General features: G+C 44.1%; 1 protein-coding gene across 1 annotated transcript in view; it reads left to right on the forward strand.

The window, feature by feature from the left end:
• LOC122931611 (coiled-coil domain-containing protein 17-like) overlaps positions 1-23,987 on the forward strand; it is a 45,090-nt gene that overhangs the window by 16,545 nt on the left and 4,558 nt on the right. Inside the window, exons 6-10 of the mRNA XM_044285689.1 lie at positions 169-308; positions 11,999-12,136; positions 18,807-18,988; positions 19,098-19,183; positions 23,298-23,507. Coding sequence (XP_044141624.1) covers positions 169-308; positions 11,999-12,136; positions 18,807-18,988; positions 19,098-19,183; positions 23,298-23,507 — 756 coding nt within the window. The remainder of the gene's footprint in view (positions 1-168; positions 309-11,998; positions 12,137-18,806; positions 18,989-19,097; positions 19,184-23,297; positions 23,508-23,987) is intronic.

Below are 23,987 nucleotides of genomic sequence, written 5' to 3' on the forward strand. Positions count from 1 at the left end.
ACTGCTGTGGACATTTTTGCTGCTAAAGAATACAATTAAAAAAAGCTTAAAGTGTGATACCCCATCAAGGAAGCATGAAGCGAGAGTCCCTAGCTTCATCGCAACGTTTAGGGAGCAATTTTTGTTTTAGAAAACCTTGAACCATCTCTCATTTACTCCTTTGCATAGTGCTTTACGCATGGCCTATCTACAGAATGGTGGAAATGATCAAATTATATTGGCGAATTTACAGGATCTTCTTACTGAGGCACAGCTCATGGAACAAAGAGAGAAACGTGCACACTTCATTCGGAAGAAGAAAAGCAAAAGTAAGTTGCACACTTAATCTTTTATTCATGACAGCTTTTACTAGGGATGTCCCGATACCGGACATTTGCACGAGTACTTGTACTCGTGCAAATGTCCCCGATACCACTGCCGATACCTGTCCGCCGCTTCTAAATGTGTCTGTGTCCGTCCGCAGCCTGCCCCTGCATCTCGCACAGCAAAAACAGCTTCTTCTTGCTCCCAGTCTCCGCCCCTCGCCCTGATTACCAGCGTCCTCCGCTGTCCCCGGCTCCTCGCATGTTTAAGACTCCGTCCACAGCCATCCGACGTGACCAGTTCTGTGGTGTTAGGAGGTTTTCTGGAAAGAGACTTTTCCCGCGGCTGCTCTGATTCACACTTTCCGCAGCGGCCGCCACCGGCTCCTCCCCCCATGTTCCCGATGACTCCACCCACAGACATCTGATCTCCGAATCGGAGCACAGGAGCAAGCCAGCCGCGCAAAAAGCCTCTCCAGAGTCCAGACACCCTCCAGCCTCCTCAAACAGAGTTCGCCTGCCAGTAGTTTTAAAAGTTATAGGAACCGACCCTAGTAAGTGTATAAAGCTTAGTTAGAAGATTATAACCAGCCCAAGTGGTCACAGACAGAAAGAAATAAAGGTGTTGTGTCTGTCTTCTATGGCCCTGGTCCTTCCCTTCCTGCCTGCAAGCTGCACATTGATCTCTAAAAGCAGGCGTTAGGGCAATTAGAAATATAAATTACTGTATGATGGCCACAAGACTATTATACTAAGAAGGGAGGGGCTTCAAAAATTGTTGTCCTGACTCCTTACAGTATGTCTCCTTGTGGCCCCCATACAGTCTCCTTGTGGCTGCCCCCATACAGTCTAACGTCTCCTTGTGGCTGCCCCCATACAGAATAGCATCTCCTTGTGGCTTCGCCCATACAGTATAACATCTCCTTGTGGCTGCCCCCATACAGTATAACGTCTCCTCGTGGCTGCCCCCATACAGTATAACGTCTCCTTGTGGCTGCCCCCATACAGTATAACATCTCCTTGTGGCCCCCATACAGTAAAATATCTCCTTGTGGCCCCCATACAGTATAACGTTTCCTTGTGGCTGCCCCCATACAGTATAACGTCCCCTTGTGGCTGCCCCCATACAGTATAACGTCTCCTTGTGGCTGCCCCCATACAGTATAATGTCTGCTTGTGGCTGCCCCCATATAGTATAACGTCCCCTTGTGGCTGCCCCCATACAGTATAACGTCTCCTTGTGGCTGCCCCCATACAGTATAATGTCTCCTTGTGGCTGCCCCCATACAGTATAACATCACATTGGGCCTTTTGGTTGGTCAGTGGTCACAAAATACATGTGTGTGTATTTTATTGTTAAAATTGGTATCGGTGAGTACTTAAATAAAAGTATCGGTACTCGTACTCAGTCTTAAAAAAATGGTATCAGGACATCCCTAGCTTTTACAATATCTTTTAAATAAGGTATTATGTATGAACTTAAGACTCATTCTTTGGGTAGCACGCTTTTGATGATTAACTATCCATGGCATGAGTCAGGTCAGCACCCATTACTGTAGTTTCCATAACCTACTAGACAGCTTTGTGGATAAACCTTCCTTTGTTCTGCTATAATTATCTGTGTATACAATTCATTCCCAATTAATGGGCATGTGATAGTTCTGATTATTTTATATTTCAGATAGATTCGTTACTAGGGATGAGCGAACCCGAACTGTATAGTTCGGGTTCGTACCGAATTTTGGGGTGTCCGTGACACGGACCCGAACCCGGACATTTTCGTAAAAGTCCGGGTTCGGGTTCGATGTTCGTCGCTTTCTTGGCGCTTTTTGAAAGGCTGCAAAGCAGCCAATCAACAAGCGTCATACTACTTGCCCCAAGAGGCCGTCACAGCCATGCCTACTATTGGCATGGCTGTGAATGGCCAGAGCACCATGTGACCCAGCCTCTATTTAAGCTGGAGTCACATAGCGCCGCCCGTCACTCTGCTCTGATCAGCATAGGGAGAGGTTGCAGCTGCGACGTTAGGGCGAGATTAGGCAGTGATTAACTCCTCCAAAAGACTTCATTCAGAGATCGATCTGCAGCTGTGGATGATTGAACTGCTGCTATTGAATTGCTCACTGTTTTTAGGCTGAGCGTTTTTCAGTCACTTTTTTCTGGGGTGATCGGCGGCCATTTTGTGTCTTGTGGTGTGCCAGCACAAGCTGCCACCAAGTGCATTTAACCCTCAATGGTGTGGTTGTTTTTTGGCTAAATCCTACATCAGGGTCAAGCTGTCACACCAAGTGCATTTAACCAGCAATAGTGTGGTTATTTTTTGGCCATATACTACATCAGGGGAAAGCTGAGCCTGTCACCAAGTGCATTTAACCCTCAATGGTGTGGTTGTTTTTTGGCTAAATCCTACATCAGGGTCAAGCTGTCACACCAAGTGCATTTAACCAGCAATAGTGTGGTTATTTTTTGGCCATATACTACATCAGGGGCAAGCTGAGCCTGTCACCAAGTGCATTTAACCCTCAATGGTGTGGTTGTTTTTTGGCTAAATCCTACATCAGGGTCAAGCTGTCACACCAAGTGCATTTAACCAGCAATAGTGTGGTTATTTTTGGCCATATACTACATCAGGGGCAAGCTGAGCCTGTCACCAAGTGCATTTAACGCTCAATGGTGTGGTTGTTTTTTGGCTAAATCCTACATCAGGGTCAAGCTGTCACACCAAGTGCATTTAACCAGCAATAGTGTGGTTATTTTTGGCCATATACTACATCAGGGGCAAGCTGAGCCTGTCACCAAGTGCATTTAACCCTCAATGGTGTGGTTGTTTTTTGGCTAAATCCTACATCAGGGTCAAGCTGTAACACCAAGTGCATTTAACCATCAATAGTCTGGTTATTTTTTGGCCATATACTACATCAGGGGCAAGCTGAGCCTGTCACCAAGTGCATTTAACCCTCAATAGTGTGGTTGGTCAAGCTGTCACACCAAGTGCATTTAACCAGCAATAGTGTGGTTATTTTTTGGCCATATCCCAGTCTAATTCTGTCAGTAAACGTATATCTGTCACCCAGCTTCTAAATAATAGGCCTCAAATTTATATCCAGCTAAATCTGTCGTTACTGCTGTGGCTGGTCAAGTTATTTAGTGTCCGTCAAAGCACAGTTTTTGTTCTGGGTTGAAATACAATTCCCAATTTTGCAATTTCCTAATTTAGTGGTTTCTGCTGTATCAGAGCTATTTTAAATCTATCCCTAAAAGGGTATATAAGATTCAAGGTGCACATAGGGTCATTCTGAATAACTTCACACACACGCTACTGTGCATTTCCAAGTCTAATTCTGTCAGTAAACCTATACCTGTCACCCAGCGCCTAAATAATAGGCCTCAAATTTATATCCAGCTAAATCTGTTGTTACTGCTGTGCCTGTATTAGTGTAATACGGTACCTAAATAGATAGCCAGATAGTGTTAGGTGTCTGTAAAAAAAAAAAGGCCTAAATTTGAATTCAATACATTGGGCCAAATAATATTTTTCTTATTGTGGTGAACGGTAGCAATGAGGAAAACATCTAGTAAGGGACGCGGACATGGTCGTGGTGGTGTTAGTGGACCCTCTGGTGCTGGGAGAGGACGTGGCCGTTCTGCCACAGCCACACGTCCTAGTGTACCAACTACCTCAGATCCCAGTAGCCGCCATAATTTACAGCGATATTTGGTGGGGCCCAATGCCGTTCTAAGGATGGTAAGGCCTGAGCAGGTACAGGCATTAGTCAACTGGGTGGCCGACAGTGGATCCAGCACGTTCACGTTATCTCCCACCCAGTCTTCTGGAGAAAGCGCACAGATGGCGCCTGAAAACCAAGCCCATCAGTCTGTCACATCACCCCCATGCATACCAGGGAAACTGTCTGAGCCGCAAGTTATGCAGCAGTCTCTTATGCTGTTTGAAGACTCCGCTGGCAGGGTTTCCCAAGGGCATCCACCTAGCCCTTCCCCAGCGGTGGAAGACATAGAATGCACTGACGCACAACCACTTATGTTTCCTGATGATGAGGACATGGGAATACCACCTCAGCATGTCTCTGATGATGACGAAACACAGGTGCCAACTGCTGCGTCTTTCTGCAGTGTGCAGACTGAACAGGAGGTCAGGGATCAAGACTGGGTGGAAGACGATGCAGGGGACGATGAGGTCCTAGACCCCACATGGAATGAAGGTCGTGCCACTGACTTTCACAGTTCGGAGGAAGAGGCAGTGGTGAGACCGAGCCAACAGCGTAGCAAAAGAGGGAGCAGTGGGCAAAAGCAGAACACCCGCTGCCAAGAGAATCCGCCTGCTACTGACCACCGCCATCTGGGACCGAGCACCCCAAAGGCAGCTTCAAGGAGTTCCCTGGCATGGCACTTCTTCAAACAATGTGCTGACGACAAGACCCGAGTGGTTTGCACGCTGTGCCATCAGAGCCTGAAGCGAGGCATTAACGTTCTGAACCTTAGCACAACCTGCATGACCAGGCACCTGCATGCAAAGCATGAACTGCAGTGGAGTAAACACCTTAAAAACAAGGAAGTCACTCAGGCTCCCCCTGCTACCTCTTCTGCTGCCGCCTCGGCCTCTTCTGCTGCTGCCGCCTCGGCCTCTTCCTCCGCCTCTGGAGGAACGTTGGCACCTGCCGCCCAGCAAACAGGGGATGTACCACCAACACCACCACCTCCGTCACCAAGCATCTCAACCATGTCACACGGCAGCGTTCAGCTCTCCATCTCACAAACATTTGAGAGAAAGCGTAAATTCCCACCTAGCCACCCTCGATCCCTGGCCCTGAATGCCAGCATTTCTAAACTACTGGCCTATGAAATGCTGTCATTTAGGCTGGTGGACACAGACAGCTTCAAACAGCTCATGTCGCTTGCTGTCCCACAGTATGTTGTTCCTAGCCGGCACTACTTCTCCAAGAGAGCCGTGCCTTCCCTGCACAACCAAGTATCTGATAAAATCAAGTGTGCACTGCGCAACGCCATCTGTGGCAAGGTCCACCTAACCACAGATACGTGGACCAGTAAGCACGGCCAGGGACGCTATATCTCCCTAACTGCACACTGGGTAAATGTAGTGGCAGCTGGGCCCCAGGCGGAGAGCTGTTTGGCGCACGTCCTTCCGCCGCCAAGGATTGCAGGGCAACATTCTTTGCCTCCAGTTGCCACCTCGTCCTTCTCGGCTTCCTCCTCCTCTTCTTCCACCTGCTCATCCAGTCAGCCACACACCTTCACCACCAACTTCACCACAGCCCGGGGTAAACGTCAGCAGGCCATTCTGAAACTCATATGTTTGGGGGACAGGCCCCACACCGCACAGGAGTTGTGGCGGGGTATAGAACAACAGACCGACGAGTAGTTGCTGCCGGTGAGCCTCAAGCCCGGCCTGGTGGTGTGCGATAATGGGCAAAATCTCGTTGCAGCTCTGGGACTAGCCGGTTTGACGCACATCCCTTGCTTGGCGCATGTGCTGAATTTGGTGGTGCAGAAGTTCATTCACAACCACCCCGACATGTCAGAGCTGCTGCATAAAGTGCGGGCCGTCTGTTCGCGCTTCCGGCGTTCACATCCGGCGTTCACATTCTCTGTTACGGGACCTCTCTCCTCTGCCTGGGTGCTGGGCCTTAATATATGACAATGGACTGTTGCAGTGGTGGCTGACGTGAAGCCTGATTCTCTGCTATGACATGCAGACTGATTCTCTGCTGACATGTGCAACACGCCAGACCTGCAGGGTATGACGAAGTGAGGTCACAGTTATGGGCAATCGAGGGTACTCACTATATTTGAAGAGCCCTGGGCAGGCGCGTGGCAGTGAAGGAGAGGTGGACACAGTTCCTCTGGGGCACGCTCTGTAGATAGGGACCAGGCCGGATGGTAGTTGAGGTGCCCTGGATGTTACAGGTATTTTGTGTGCCTGGGGCAAGGTCCCTGTGGTATTCGTGACGCCAGTGCCTTTGGCCGGTGGCACGCCGGGTGATGGTTGGAAAGATAACGGTACACAAGTATGCGGTGAACCAAGCGTAAACTTTACTGGACAATCCAACTTTGTACAGCAGGGAGTAGTATAGTCTTCAGTATTACAGTTTCACAAAAAGGGGCTTATTCACAAGTATGGCAGGCAATAGACATGCAAGTTACACTGAGGGTAAATTCCACAAGCACTCAGCAGCAGGTTGCACTTTTACACTGTCCTTTCTAGAACTCCTACTCTGGCTTGATAATTCCCAAGGCCCGGATGCCTAAAAGGGTGGCTTATATCCTTGGTTACTACCTTCCTCAGGTATTATACTGCTTGCAATGGTTCCTAGGTTCCTCTGCCTATCAGGGGCACTTGGCTTACCCTGGGACGCCTCCTCCTATCAGGTGGATAACTGTCGGTTTCTCCCAGGAGGTTGAATCCTGCAACTGGGGTATCTCTTCAGAGCTAACTTAGGCTCTCTTGTTCTTCAGGCAGGCTGGAGCTTCTCAACAGCCTCCTGGACATCACTAGCAGCCAGGGCTATCCAGCTGCATGTCAGGAGCAGGCTTACTGGCCTCTGTCTTCTCAGACTCCTGACTCTGCACTCCCTCTCCCTGTCTGGGCCTGGACATTTATACTAGGGGCTCCCTATCTCCCTCTAGTGTCTGGGATGTCTAACTACACCCAACTAGGCCTGCTGCTGCATTAGACAGGGGTACATTGCATCTAACAACACAGTAAAACATACATTAAATGCAGAATAAAATATGACATTTCTGTTCCTTGTAAGTAAGAGTAATGCGCACACCAATTGACCCTTGTGTAGTGCCCACCCATACCTAGTGGGACACTACACATGAAGCCAGATTCTCTGTTACGGGACCTCTCTCCTCTGCCTGGGTGCTGGGCCTAAATATATGACAATGGACTGTTGCAGTGGTGGCTGACGTGAAGCCTGATTCTCTGCTATGACATGCAGACTGATTCTCTGCTGACATGAAGCCAGATTCTCTGTTACGGGACCTCTCTCCTCTGCCTGGGTGCTGGGCCTAAATATATGCCAATGGACTGTTGCAGTGGTGGCTGACGTGAAGCCTGGTTCTCTGCTATGACATGCAGACTGATTCTCTGCTGACATGAAGCCAGATTCTCTGTTACGGGACCTCTCTCCTCTGCCTGGGTGCCTGGGCCTAAATATATGCCAATGGACTGTTGCAGTGGTGGCTGACGTGAAGCCTGATTCTCTGCTATGGGACCTCTCTCCAATTGATATTGGTTAATTTTTATTTATTTTATTTTTATTTTTATTCATTTCCCTATCCACATTTGTTTGCAGGGGATTTACCTACATGTTGCTGCCTTTTGCAGCCTTCTAGCTCTTTCCTGGGCTGTTTTACAGCCTTTTTAGTGCCGAAAAGTTCGGCCGAACTTCTCGAACCCGAACATCCAGGTGTCCGCTCAACTCTATTCGTTACCTATTGTGTGCGGTTCGGACAGATTTGTTAAATACAATACGTTTGGAGGCAAAACACCTAAAGAAGGGTTTTGGGGCTCCATCAAGCTCTTTTACTATTTTGTTCTGATTGATAGGAGACATTGGTTTGAGGCCTCCCACATCACAAATTCATGGCCTATCCCTAGAATAAACCATAAGTGTTGCTAACTTGAAAACAAATTACCGTATATACTCGAGTATAAGACGAGTTTTTGGGCACAAATTTTTGTGCTCAAAAAGCCTCCTCGTCTTATACTCGAGTCTACTATCTTACTTTGTCTTTGCTCCGGTAATGCAGGCAGTGCGGGGGGCGGCGCTCACTCACTGATGTCACGCGCCTGCGCCGCCTAGTGGGAGCAGGCGCGTGACGTCAGTGAGTGAGCACCGCTCCCCGCACTGCCTGCGGCTGCTATTACCGGAGTAAAGACAAAGTAAGATATCCAAAGTTAAAGAATACTGATGAATACTACTTTATAAATATACTGCTGTGAGCGTCGGGGAGGGGGTCTGTGGATGGCACTGTAGGGGGATCTGTGGATGGCAGTGCCATCCACAGATCCCCCTACAGTGCTATCCACAGATCCCCCCTCCCCTAAACAGTGCCATCCTGGCACTGTTTAGGGGAGGGGGGATCTGTGGATGGCACTGTTTAGGGGGGAATCTGTGGATGGCACTGTTTAGGGGGGGAGATCTGTGGATGGCTCCCTGTATTTAATGCAGAGTGTGTGTGTATATAATGCACACACTCTGCATTAAATACAGGGAGTCAGAGTCAGACTCCCATCAATCTGAGTCACCCTCTTGCAGATGTGTGTATATAATGTAGAGTGTGTGCATTATATACACATACACTCTGCATTATAGCTGCATTTCCCACCCTAGTCTTATACTCGAGTCACTAATTTTTCCCATTTTTGGGGGTAAAATTAGGGGCCTCGGCTTATACTCGGGTCGGCTTATACTCGAGTATATACGGTAAGGCAGCCCCTGTGCATATGACCTATTAGAGCCTATAGATGTCATATGAGGTAATCTCACCTTAGCATCTCTCCTTATGAACCAGAGCAGAAAACTGCACGGACAGGTTTAGTGGGTTTAAGCCATCCATGTATTTCAATGGATGGCCAGTCGTCTGAAAGGCTACCATATGGAACATTCGCACTTGCTTTATCCCCTCATATACTGTATATCAGCTGCCATAAGAAAACCATTTTACATTGAGACAGTTCATCAATGGGAAGATAGGCGAGGAATAAACGTCTATAGTTGAAATACTTTTTTAACTGCTTGATAGTATATGATGTGTATGCTTGTCATGATCTGTATCAATGCAAGCATTGACACATACAGTTGAAACTCGAAAAAAAAATTATATCGTGCAAAAGTCCATTTATTTCAGTAATGCAAATTAAAAGGAATTGCATTAATGCAGCTTAAAATTTGAATTTTGTGAAAAGGTTCAATATTCTAGACTCAAAGTGTCACACTGTAGTCAGCTAATTAATCCATACCCCCTGAGCACAGGGGACCTTAAAATTGTGACTTTGGGGTTTCATAAGTTGTAAGTCATAATCATACAAATTATAACAAATAAATGCTTGAAATATCTTGCTTTGCATGTAATGAGTCTATCTCATATGTTCCAATTTTTGGAGGTGGAAGCTTGACCTCTGAAATCAGGTAAAAACTTTTTATCCTGGAGTCTACAGTAAATAAAGGGTGCAAAAACATAGAAATCACCTATAGGTACACTAATGTTTAAAGTAAAATATGAAGTTACTCATGGTGTAGACCCTTGTAATATATGATCATTCTTTCAGTGCTATATAGAAATGACTGATCATGAGGAATCAGAGAGGAGGTAGATTTTAGACTCTACTAGGGTCTAGAGGACAATATCAGTAGACTTGAATCAAGGATCATAGCTCTTGCCTCATGAGGCACTGCCTCAGTGTACGTTCCAGCAATTGAACTTCCAATGGTCAAAGTTTTATGGTATATCTAATTCATGCACCATTTAACTGAAATAAATGAACTTTGCACGATATTCTAAACAGAGCACAATGTCTTGTAGGTTGCTAGCCCATCGGTCCGTGCCGGCGCTGCTGACCCTACCCGCAGGCATGGGCTCCCTCTTTCCCTCCTGCTGCCATGTGCCATGCTGACAAGCGCGGGCAGCATGTAGCTTAACTGTTGCATCTGTGATCCATGCCAGAGCTTACTTCTTACTGGAGGCCTGAACTGTTTGCTAGGGCTTGCATGGATGTGTCTCTCCTCACTTGTGAGGCAGCATGTACACGCCTTCTGTCTCACCAGCCTGTGGCTGGATTGCAGGAAGTTTTTAAAGGCGCCCCAGAAAGATGCCTGAGCAACTCATGGTCACTAGCTTGACTAGTTCCCTGTGTGAAGGTGTTTTTGTAGTTCTGCTTTGCTGTGTACCCGACCCTGCTTTGGAATTTTCGGATTTTGCTTGTTTGCCACCTGCCTCTGACCTTGGACTTTGCTTACAGACCTCACTTGATCGCTGCCTGCCCTGACCTCGGACTTCCTGACCATTTCCTTCCCCACAATGCTTGCATCGGTATCTCTGACCCCCTTGTCATCTGCCACTGACTCGGGGACTGCTCTGGAGTGGCACCTGGCAACTACCCTACCGGCTCAAGCCTATCCTTACCATCAGAGGCTCTAGTGAAGACCAGGTAGTTGCATAGTCACGCCCCTCCAGGGTATAGCCAGTCAGTGGCGCAGTGGGTCCACACCCGCTTGCATAACATAGGTCTAGCTCAGCTGAACATAATGAGACCTTTCACTTAGTGATCTGTTGCTCCATATGCAGTGGCGTAGCTGAAGGCTCGTGGGCCCTGCCGCAAGAGTTCAGCTTGGGCCCCCCTTCCCTCAGTGCTTTGTGGTCAGGGACAGGGAAGCACATAGCCTTCGTGCTGCCTGAGGCAAACATTTAAACGGCACCTCCCCCTATGCCAAATTCTTGACCTAACCCCTTCCCTCCAGCCAGAGGTGTAACTTGACCAGCATGTACTTTCTATAATACCGGTGTCTTTGGGCCCCCTCAGGCTCCTGGGCCCATTAGCGACTGCAACCTCTGCACCCCCTATAGCTATGCCCCTGTATATATGAAAATAAGCAGTTATGTAAATAAGTCGGCCCGAGCAACTCTGTGCACCCTTATTCCTTCTGTTTCTCTGCCAGACCCTCCCTCATCTACTTAATTAACAGGGCCAGGTGAGATGACTCAGGAACATGGCCCTGTCAATCAGGAATGAGAGGAAGCGACTGAAAGAAGAACACACACTACAATAAAACACACACATATATATATAAAAGATAATATAGACATAATAGTATAAAAAGCCTCCCAACTGTAACAATCTGTACAATATATTGTAACAACTGTAATACCTTGTGTCAATTATGAAGTTTAGTATATGGCATCATAAAGTTGAATAGTATCTATAGGAGATGACTGTAGAAAAGTGATCTGTACATACCAAGAAGTGGAACCTATTATTAGGCTTTGTGGCCAGTGTGAAAACTGCAGGATTTTATTGTATTTGTAAATATAGCTAGTGATATGGAACGTTGAAAAAAACATCACAAAAATTCTTTAAAAAAATTATAAATAATATAAACAACAGGATGTTTTCTGGTGACATATTAACCATTTTCTGATGATACATTCCCTTTAATATCACAGTAGTCCCCAAAGGTTGTTAGTACTATTACTACTAACTTGCTCATTTTTACAATTAAAGTATTGAAGGTGAATGATACTATAGGTAATATAGGTAATATCCTTTATAAAACAGAAGAACGCAAGAAAACAGTAATGTGGGTTAGTTCTTAGGGTCCAGTCACACGTCCGCAAAATGGGTCTGCATCCATTCCGCAATTTTGCAGAACGGGTGCGGACCCATTCATTTTCAGTGTGCTGTGCACATCCGCACTTGTGTTCCTCGGCCCCGCAAAAAATTAGAACATGCCCTATTCTTGTCTGCATTTCTATTATAGTGTCGGCCATGTGTGGTCCGCAAAATGTGGAACGCACATGGCCGGTGTCTGTGTTTTGCGGATACGCAATTTGCGGACCGCAAAACACTTGCGGACGTGTGAATGGACCCTTACTCTCAAGACACGTGCCAATTGACATTCAATTTGTCTTTGTGTTTACTTTTGCCATGGTAGGATACACAACTACAAAATTGGACATGAATGAGAAATTAGTTACTTTAGAAATTGAAAATCAGCAATTAGAAGATGAACTCTTCAAACTTCAGCTTCAAAGGCAAAGAAACACCAGGATTCCCAGAACAACTAATGGAGGTATGGTGTGGATTCTCTCCACAGTTACAATAAATTACTATAATTTAAAAGGTACAACTATTCTGAGAACTATATACAGAAGCATTGTGATGATTTTGACATATTTTGTTCTAACCATAATATCACTTAAAGGGGTTGTCCCACTAAAAATATTTAGCATTTTTCAAACCAGCACGGGGAGTCCGCAGAAGTGTCTACAGTGCATCTCACACCTACTGGAGGGTGCATAGGGGAAGAGCAATAGAGCAAAAATGATGATCAGGGTGATCCCACAGATGCTGAATTGGGTTCAAGTCTGGAGAATCAGGGGGCCAGGGAAGTGCTTGGAAGTCTTGGTCATGCTCTTCCAACCAATATCAGACATTTTTAGCCATGTCACACTGTCTTGCTGGAAAATCCCAACCTCCCCAGAAAAAACAGCATTTATCTGTGTATGTGATCTGCAAGGATGGATTCATGCCCAAATAGGTTGAGAGTGCCATCCACATGGATGAGAGGACCCAGAGAATGCCATGAAAACATTCCCCAGATCATAACACGGCCACTACCAACTTGTGTTCTTCCAGCAATGGTTACAGGGTGTTTGTTCTCAGATGTTTGTTGCCTGACATGCCAGTGTTTATCCATTTGATGAAGCAGAAATGTGATTCATCGGAAAAGGCAACCCTTTGCCAATCAGTGGAAATCCAATTCCAATACTGTCCCTAAGTTTCAGAAATACTGCCACACTTGGCCCGAAAGCAAATAATCATTCCTTTTTGCAACTCTGATAAATCACAACCCTGATAAATGTACTGGTTTCATAGTCGCTATTCATAAGTTTTACAATATTTAGTCAGAAATCCACCTGCCTAATACTGTAGGTCCCCATTGTGCCTCCAAAACTGGTCTGACTTGTCAAGGCACACATTCCAATAGACCTATCAAAAGGAATCTGGCCCTGTGGAATCAGAGACTGGCAGCAAATCTTTTAAGTCCCCGAGGTAGTATCTCCATAGTTTGGACTTATATTTCCAGCAAATCCCACAGATGCTTGATTGTATGTAGATCTGGGAAATTAGGAGTCCAACTCCATGATCTCTTTTTTATCATAGTCCTCAAACCTTGTCTAGACAATTGTAACAATGTGGGAGGCAGTGTTAGACAGAGTTGCCTAAGGACCCGCCAGTAAAGTTAATTTTACACTACTACATGTAAATATTGCCTGAGCCTAACTTTGCATATTCTAGCCTATGCCTCAGACTGTTCTATAGATATATGTGTATAGGTAATACAGTCCTGATCAAAAGTTTGAGACCACTTGAAAAATGGCAAAAAATCCTATTTTACACTGTTGGATCTTAACAAGGTTCCAAGTAGAGCTTCAACATGCAACAAGAAGAAATGAGAGTGAGACAAAACATTTTTTTGAGCATTCAATTAATTGAAAATAACGATTAAACTGAAACAGGCTGTTCTTCAGCTGATCCAAATTTTAGGACCACATGCCCTTAAAAGGCCAAATCTGTGCAAAGATGTGGATTCATTGTCATTTTCTGTCAGGTAGTCACACGTTGTGATGGCAAAGGCAAAAAAACTCTCCCTTTTTGAACATGGTCAGGTTGTTGAACTGCATAAGCAGGGTCTCACAGCGCGCCATCGCTGCTGAGGTGGGACGCAGTAAGACAGTCATTTTGAATTTTTTAAATGATCCTGAGGGTTATGGAACCAAAAAGTCAAGTGGAAGACCCAAAGAAATTTCATCAGAGGATCCAATTGGCTGTCCATCAAGACACTGGACGATCCTCGACCCAAATTAAGGCCCTTACCCTGTGCTGACTGCAGCCCCATAACCATCAGACGGCATCTGTGACTGAAGGGCTTCAAAAACAAAAAACGTCTTCAAAGACCTCGTCTCCTTGAACTCCACAGAACTGCTCGTTTGGACTTTGCAAGAGTGCACCAAACATGGGACATTCAAAGGTGGAAGAAAGTTTTATTCTCTGATGAGAATTTTTTTTACCTTGATGATCCTGATGGTTTCCAACGTTACTGGCATGACAAGCAGATCCCACCTGAGATGTTTTCTACGTGCCACAGTGGAGGTGGCGCCATAATGGTCTGGGGTGCTTTTTCCTTCAGTAGAACAATGGAGCTTCAGGAAGTGCAGGGGCGTCAAATGGCCACTGGCTATGTCCAGATGTTGCAGAGAGCATTCTTCATGACTAGGGGCCCTCGCCTGTGTGGTAACGACTGGGTTTTTCAACAGGACAACGCTACAGTACACATTGCCCGCAGGACAAGAGACTTCTTCCAGGAGAATAACATCACTCTTTTGGCCCATTGTGCGTGTTCCCCTGATCTAAATCCAATTCAGAACCTTTGGGGATGGATGGCAAGGGAAGTTTACAAAAATGGACAACAGTTCCAGACAGTAGATGGCCTTCGTGCGGCCGTCTTCACCACTTGGAGAAATGTTCCCACTCACCTCATGGAAACGCTTGCATCAAGCATGCTGAAACTAATTTTGGAAGTGATAAACAATAACGGCGGAGCTACTCATTACTGAGTTCATGTTTGGAAGTTGGATTTCTGTTTTGGGGGGGTTTAGTTTTTTTTGGGAGGCGTGGTCCTAAACTTTTGATCAGCTGAAAAACAGCCTGTTTCAGTTTATTCATTGTTTTCATTAAATTGAATGCTCAAAAAATGTTTTGTCTCACTCCCATTTCTTCTTGTTGCATGTTGAAGCTCTACTTAGAACCTTGTTAAGATCCAACAATGTAAAATATGATTTTTTGCCATTTTTCAAGTGGTCTTAAACTTTTGATCAGGACTGTATATGTCATTCTAATTCTGCCTGTAATGAGAAGATGTTGGCAGATAACCAAAAAGGTGATCTTTACAGACCAAGAAGTGGTACCTTTTAGTAGGCTTAATTGCCAGTGTGAAAACTGCAGGATTTTGGGATATAATTGGAAAATAAAAAATAAAAAAAATTATTACAAAATGTAAACATAAAAGCCTGATTTAAAGATAGGCCATTTTCTGATGAAACAATCTCTTTAACCCCTTCAACCACTGTGATGTACCCATACATCACAGTGTCTGAGGGCATGTATGGAGCGAGCTGCTCTGGTGAGCCTGCTCATATGCTGTAGATGCCGGCTGTATAATACAGAAAGCACCCAGTTGACGGGAAACAGTGATCACGCCGAACCCTGTCATTTAACCCCTCAGATGCCATGTTCAACAGCAATCGTAGCATCTGTGAGGTAAGGCAGAGGGATACGGCTCCCTCTGCCTTCCTATTGGGGTCCCAGCAGTGAAATTGCGGGGCTCCAATCGGTTACCATGACAGCCTGGTATCGGTCCCCCCATTTTCCAATACAAGACATGGTAAGTTAAATCATTCCATTAAAAATACAACTCATCCCTAAAAAATAAGCCCTCATATGGCTACATGAACAGAAAATCTAAAAAGTTATGGCTATTAGAATGTGGGGAGGGAAAAAATTTCAATACAAAAACAATAATGAGCCAGGTACTTAAGGGGTTAAAGAGATTACTGCCATTGCCATGAAATGGCATACTTGGTTTACAACTTTGTTTAAAGGGATTCTGTCACCTCGTTTTAGCCTATAGAGATGCGGATATGCACGGCTAGATCGCCGCTAGCAAGTCCGCAATATACCTGTCCCATAAAGCGGTGTCCTTTTATTGTGTTTAAAAAATGATTTTATAGATATGTAAATGAGCCTGGTAAATGAACCTTGTTGGATCCCAGCCACGCCCCCCTGTGAAGGAGCTGGTTCACATTTGCATTTAGCTTTCCGTTCTTTGGTCCCACTATTGAAAAATAACCGACCCCTCTTATTTTAAGCATCAGTTGTGATCAGTTTGCTTTGGTTTGCGACAGTTCTGTCAAGACATTCGTTTATAGGAGTCCTACACTTATATCTCTCATATTCATCTTTCTGCCATCTTTTCCCCATGTAAGCTACACACACATCTGTCCATCTACGTAATGTGAGAAAATTAGATTCATCAGACCAGGCTATGTACCTTCCTTCATTACTCCAAGGACCGTTTCTGATGCTCACTTAGTCATTGTACTGCAGACACTTTTGATGGTGGATCTGGGTTACCATGGGCATTCTAAGTTGTCTCCTGCTACACAATGTCCCATATGCAGTGAGTTGTCATGCACTGTGCGTTTGTGGTAAGTACTAGCCACTCCATTCTGGGAACACTCCACGAGACCTGCCATTCTGGAGATGCCCTGTCATCTAGCCATCACAGTTGGTCCCTGTCAAAGTGGCTTAGATTTACATTTGGCTATTGACCAATATATTTGTAGTGTAAATGAAAAAGATTATGAAAACTTCTAATGTTGCTACCACAATATAATATTTGCACACAGTGAGTAATGCAGGTTAATGCACTTTAATGTGAATGTAAATTACGAGTGGTGCAATAAGTGAAAAGGTTGTTATAGTACGTACAAACATGGGTGAGGCATCTCCTAGCTACAAGAGAATATGGGTTGCACGTTTAACTCAACTTTAGGTTCTCCCAAGTGACAAAAAAAAAAAAAACAAAGGTGCAAAAGAGGTATCGCCATCCTGGTCTTCTTTCACACTTGGTCCCTTTGTGCTGCCGATGTTGAGACCTCTCACTTGGCCTTTAATTATTTATTTATTGTTATACTGCCTGTATATTTCTGTACTGCCAGTGTTCTAGCATACTATGCACCACAGCCATGGTGGGTTCTCTTATTGGTCTTTACTCACCCTTTATTATTCAATATATATAATTCTTTTATATACTGGACTCATGAGTTGGTCATTGTACCTTACATAGATGTGTTTTTCCTCTCATGATCTTAGTATTATCTCTACTACATACACTTTGTGACCAGTGTGTTCGTCCAGGGTGGCGCTCGTTTTTCTCCTCCCTGTTCCCCTTACCTTGTCCTTGGCATCAATTATATGTGTGTTTTTAATCATGTATTTAATAAAAAATATTTTTTCTAATCATTAGTTCGGTACTTTGAGCTTCCTTCCTCTTTTTTTCTGTCATTACACTCGGAGCTTGTACCGAGTTATTTTCTTTCGGATATCCCAAAGCATTTATACGATATATATGTAGGCACTGTCCTTTTTGTGTGCGTTAGGGGTTATCCGGGGTCATTCCTCTTTTTTCCTCTGAGCGCGCGTTTACAGGAAATCTCGCGTCTCGTGAGATGACGTGTAGATGCGTCAAGGAGGAACAAACCGACCGCCCGCAGGACGCATCCCTGCGTTAGGCGGTCGGGAGCTGGTTAAAGGAGTTTCAAGGGTTTAACAGTCATGGCCTATCCTTAAAGGGGTTGTCCCACAAAAAATATTCTACAGTTTTCAAACCAGCACTTGGATCTGAATTCTTTTGTAATTGTATATAATTTAAAATTTACCATAGTTATTCAATAGAATGTATCTGTATAGCACCACCTGCTGTTTTTTTTTTTTCTTATTTCTTTTTCCGGCTCACTGAGAAGGTCGCACATGCTCAGTCATCCTTCAACTGCCTCCTGAGCTGTGATAGGGAGAGCTGAGACACGCCTCCTGAGCTGTGATAGGGAGAACATGGACACGCCTCCTTAGCTGCAGCAAAAAAGACACTCCCCTTGAGCTTTCAGCTTGATATACCATAAATCTAGCAGAGCAATAAATGAGGAGAGCCCTGGATCCATGTGTGGTGCAGGGCTGGTTCTAGCTTTGTTAGAAAGAGATTGTCATGTACTATATGATGCCTGATTTTAATTTTTTACATTACTCATGGGACAACCCCTTTAAGCCTATTTCACTTGAACTGGCCTGAGCTGCAGTGCCATACACAGATAGTGTTGCTCTGTGGAGAGCAGTAAAATAGATCATGACACCTCAGCAAGCTTACAATACTTCTTTCTGCTGTTTAGTTGTGGTACAAGGGATAGGGCCTCCAACAGTAGGTAATCAATGCTAGGCCCTGGAAAACTCCTATAACCCTTTCATGACCGTGCTCAAAAAAGGCCTGAATATCCAGGCAACGTTTTTGCACGTGGTGGTTTAGTGACTGTAGCTTTTTAGTGCTGTCTTCATCACTATGTCCGTTCCGTAGCCCCGCAAAAAAAAAATTGAATGTCCTTTTCTTGTCCGTTTTAGGCAGTGTTACAATGGATCCGCAAAAAAAAAATAAAAAACTGATGGCGTACATGTGACATCCGTTTTTTGTTTTTTTTTGCAGATCCGCAATTTGCGAACCACAAAACACATGCGGTCGTGTGCAGGTAGCTTAATAGTGTAGTAAAATTACATAAAGATATTGAGAGAGTAGACAATGTGACATGGTCTAAAGTCCTTAAGAACATACATAAAGTATCTAGAAATGGAAACGATAGACTAGTACAACTTAATATTGTTCATCATCTATATTATTCTCCGCTTTTGTTGTGTCAGTTGGGGTTATATAATTTTGTTTGGATATAATTGTTTAATGAAGATATTGATATGAATTTGGATATTATTTATTTTGATATTTATGTATTAACAGTGGAAAGGTAATAAAATATATTGGAAAAAAAGAGTAAAAGGCAAGATAAAATATTTCAGTGTACATATGGGAAGTATGTTTTGATTTTACATTTTGATGTACCATGATTTTCCAAAAACAGAAATTGAGAGGACCGTCCGTTTCCCCAAGTTTGCAAAAGAACAAACCCAACAAAATATAAAGACTCTAAATGCAGAATTGGAAGTGTTAAAGCAAGAACTGGAAATTCAAAAACTAAAACGTCGTATTAAAACGTCTGTTACTCAGCGAGCCAAACCTCAGCTGGATATACTTCATCCAATGGTAATTTTCATTGTTTTGTTAAAAATTTGTTGATTGAAAATAGTTTTAATTAGAAAGCTGTAAACAGGCATGAGCCAATAATTAATTAATTATTAAAACTGCCCTACAGGAAATAAACAAACCCGACTCTCCAAATCTTGGACGAAATTTTTTACATCTCAGTCATGGATTAGAGCCTGCTCCATATGATCCAATGTAAGTATTCCAAGTACCGTAATTACCAGCACTTAGCATTTGAGAACCATTGTGACTTTCTACTTGAGACAAAAAGCTAAAACAAATGTTGTTATTACGATTAAACTACTTATGCGCCAGTCCACAATAGAGCATAAAATATGATTGTGTCATTAAATTGAGTCTATTACATAAATTTCACCAATATAACTACCAGCAATGGCCGTCAGAACGTTGTAAAAACGTTATAACCATACCTTTATGTCATCTGGGTGTTTATTCCATGTCCAGGAAAAGCACTTTTATTCCAATAAAGTCAGATACAAACGCAAAAACACAAAATGCAATCGCACACTGCAACCAGCACTCTGCCCTGCCTTTATGCTGGATGTTGAATAAGGCATTGGTGTACATTTTGGCCAAAGCGTAATAAGCAACTCACCACGTCAAGGTCGCCTTAATGAGTGGTCCCTAACACTAGTTCCTACCTTTTATGGGCCATGAAAGCCACACAAAGTCCAGGGAGCGCAGGTACAGCATGCATGCCAAGCACACTCTGCTTTTAACCCCGTCCGCTGCCATTACAGCTTTCATCGGATCCAGGGATGCAAGTACCAACATGCATGCTGAGCCCACTATATACTTCTCCTGGAGCCCTATGGCTACTGGTAGGTGCTATATAAGCAGACTCAGTTTTATACTGACTTTAAAACCAGCCTCCAGGGCATACTAACTGGTCAGGTGTGCATGACTGCATGGAGATCGCCACGCCTCCAATATATACTACAAAGAAAAAATATGGGGCATTCAGCCCGCACAACCCTATGCAGGTGCAGATTGCTATGGCGAAATACAGATACAAACGCAAAAACACAAAATGCAATCGCACACTGCAACCAGCACTCTGCCCTGCCTTTATGCTGGATGTTGAATAAGGCATTGGTGTACATTTTGGCCAAAGCGTAATAAGCCACTCACCACGTCAAGGTCGCCTTTATGAGTGGTCCCTAACACTAGTTCCTACCTGTTATGGGCCATGACAGCCACACAAAGTCCAGGGAGCGCAGGTACAGCATGCACGCCAAGCACACTCTGCTTTTAACCCCGTCCGGTGCCATTAAAGCTTTCATCGGATCCAGGGATGCAAGTACCAACATGCATGCTGAGCACACTATATACTTCTCTTGGAGCCTAATGGCTACTGGTAGGTGCTATGTAAGCAGACTCAGTTTTATACTGACTGGTTAGGTGTGCATGACTGCTTGGCCAAAATGTACACCAATGCCTTATTCAACATCCAGCATAAAGGCAGGGCAGAGTGCTTGTTGCAGTGTGCGATTGCATTTTGTGTTTTTACGTTTGTATTTGTATTTCGCCATAGCAATCTGCACCTGCTAGGGGTTGTGCGGGCTGAATCCCCCATGTTCTTTCTTTGTAGTATATATTGGAGGCGTGGCGATCTCCATGCAGTCATGCACACCTGACCAGTTAGTATGCCCTGGAGGCTGGTTTTAAAGTCAGTATAAAACTGAGTCTGCTTATATAGCACCTACCAGGCCATTAGGCTCCAGGAGAAGTATATAGTGGGCTCAGCATGCATGTTGGTACTTGCATCCCTGGATCCGATGAAAGCTGTAATGGCACCGGACGGGTTAAAAGCAGAGTGTGCTTGGCGTGCATGCTGTACCTGCGCTCCCTGGACTTTGTGGGGCTGTCATGGCCCATAAAAGGTAGGAACTAGTGTTAGGGACCACTCATTAAGGCGACCTTGACGTGGTGAGTGGCTTATTACGCTTTGGCCAAAATGTACACCAATGCCTTATTCAACATCCAGCATAAAGGCAGGGCAGAGTGCTGGTTGCAGAGTGCGATTGCATTTTGTGTTTTTGCGTTTGTATCTGTATTTCGCCATAGCAATCTGCACCTGCATAGGGTTGTGCGGGCTGAATCCCCCATATTTATTCCTATAAAGTGTCCACAGCCCTTCCTACTGTCTGCTCCACTAACTTGGGAGATTAGGGGAGGAGCAGAAAACGGGAAGGGCGGTGGGCTTGGACATGTTGAAAAGGGAAAGATTATAAAAAAACGATGCCAGATTTTATACACACAGTGCTATTAGTAGAAGCAATGGCTTGTTTTTAACAAGCGGTCCAAAGATAATCCGTTTTTGGGGAGTAGCAACAGGTTTGATGTTATTTAAAAAAATATATACAGTATATCATTCTGGAAAGTGAAAAGCAATCATTTTTTACAAAAGCCATCAAAAAAATTATCCCTAGTTCCTAATAATAGTAGCAACAGCACTGTATGGGACATGATGGACAAGTCAGAAGATGTGCGGCTGTATCGTGGTAGTAGTAGTGGCAGCAGCAAAGTGTGGGACATGGTCAGTTGGACAGAGTCCATTACAATTTACATCAGTAACTGTAATACTCACCGGTGCATCAGGTGGCACACTATGAGTTCCAGGATTAATATAATGAAAGATTGTGATTTATGTGATAAAGATTGGGGTGATTCTCATTCATACTAAATTGAGGTGTATAGCTTTATACATTAACTAACATCATGGCTGTAACAGACTCCCTAAAGGCAGCCCGTATCTTTAAATTCTGCAGCTCTCAATAAAATTGCTGCCAATGTGCCTGATGCAGCCGAAGATACACAATGACACACTGACGCCTGTCATGTCTCTAAAACCTATCTCTATGTTAAATAATTCTAAATCTAACTAGCTGAGAGGGTGTATACAGAGCTCATAGGACCCTCATAGCAAAACTTTGTATGTGCCATTCTGCACCACTAGTTTCCCAGGACATGTGCGTCAAACACTCTAAGGCATGTGGTATGTAGACATGCATGAGTTAATATGCAATGTCCCTTCCTCACTCGAGAATTGAGTCTCAACATAGTGGGACATGTTTACTAATGACAGTTTATATGGACGTACCCACATTTCATTGGGCCCCATTGCAAAACTTAGTATGGTCAAATACTCTCAGTCAACATGAAGCATCAAGCACAACTTCCCAGATTGCTGATGAATTGAGAATGTTTATATTTTAGAATTTTTATTATTAACATGAAGCAATATGTAATTTAAAAAAAAGGCACACTCAGCCCCACCGACTTTATCCGACTTCCATGTCAAATAAAGTGGAACAGGTGCTTCATAAATATAGCGTTCATTGTGAACAGACTAGTTCTCAGTGTATACACTGTCTGTACACTAGACAACTGAGATAAGTATATTGATAAATCTCCTGCTTCCCTATGCACAATACATTATAAAACTGGCTGCTGGCAGTCACCACTAGGGGGAGCTCAGTGAATAGGAATTTATAAAGTTACTATTGAAATGAAAGAAAGCTGTAGAATCTCTATGCAATCTCTATGCTACCACTGGTGGTGACTGGTGAAAAGTGCAGTGAATCAACAGTATGTTGGGAACGGGATAAGTAGATCATTGCAGGGCTCTCCCCTCTGGGTCCCATAGCAGTTATGTGGTCTGCCTCTATGGTAGCTACACCACTGGCAGTGCAGTGCCAAGTAATACACCAGTATGTAACCTGAATGCAGTGTGTCAAATTCCTCAATGTCTGAGGAATTCAGTTTAGCTCCTTCTGCAGTTGCATTGATAAATGTATTAAAGGGCATCTGTCAGCAGATTTGTACCTATGAAAATGACTGACCTGTTGCATGTGCGCTTGGCAGCTGAAGGCATCTGTGTTGGTCCCATGTTCATATGTGCCCACATTGCTGAGAAAAATGAAGTTGTAATATATGCAAACGAGCCTTTAGAAGTTATGGGCTCAGCTCTTTGCAATGGAGATGCCCCCGTTGATCCTAGGGGCTCATTTGCATGTATCAAAACATCATTTTTCTTAGCAATGTGGGCACATATGAAAATGGGACCAACACAAATGCTTTCATCTGCCAAGCGCACATGCAACAGGTCAGCCAGTTTCATATGTGCAAATCTGCTGACAGGTGCCCTTTAATGTGTATTACATATTTACTTAAGGAACTAATGTGCAAATATTCATATGCTGTTTTAGTTCAAAATTGTGTGTGTTTTTAGGATTTCTGTTACTTTGTTCCTTGCCTGATTTTTTTTTTTTCCCTTGACTTCCAGTTCTGGCTTTGTAATATTTTATGACTATCTTCTTGGACTTGACCCATCTTACCGAGTATGCAGATTAGCTGTCAGTCTGTGCAGCGGGGGGCAGGAGATGGGAAATCCTTCTACCCTTCCACCTGTGTATTGTGATGCTGGCCTATCCAAGTTCTATGATGGCAAAAAACTGAATTTAGCAATTCTGTCTACAAAGCAAGCTGTTCCAAGGTATTTATTTTTATATAATTTTTTCTGTAATGTACAGAATAAAAAAGGAACTAAACAATTTTTGTCCCCTTCACTTTCAAGAAGTGAGTTTAAACACAATGGGCCATATATCATGCAAAATTACCTAGAAGAGAATCTGTCATCTGACAGACCCTGTCATGTATCCACTTCCCCAGCACATTATATGAGTGGGGACTGCAAGGGATTGATCTGTTTTTGCACACTAAATTTTGAACTCACCTTCCACTCAGGCTGCAAATTAAGCATAAATTAAACCCCAACACAGTCCACACACCCCAGATACACAACTTTCTGCCACCAACTACTCAGTTTCAAGGCTGATAGGTATCCCAACACACACACTTCTCTCCGGCAACCAGAGGGTTAAACCTCCTATGAAAGGCTATAGATTCTTTGGATCGTACAAGGACCAAATATATTAAAGTTATAAAGTGTGCCTAAACTTTCACATAAACTTTA

This window comes from Bufo gargarizans, chromosome 1 (assembly GCF_014858855.1).
Source record: "Bufo gargarizans isolate SCDJY-AF-19 chromosome 1, ASM1485885v1, whole genome shotgun sequence".
NCBI classification, from domain to species: domain Eukaryota; kingdom Metazoa; phylum Chordata; class Amphibia; order Anura; family Bufonidae; genus Bufo; species Bufo gargarizans.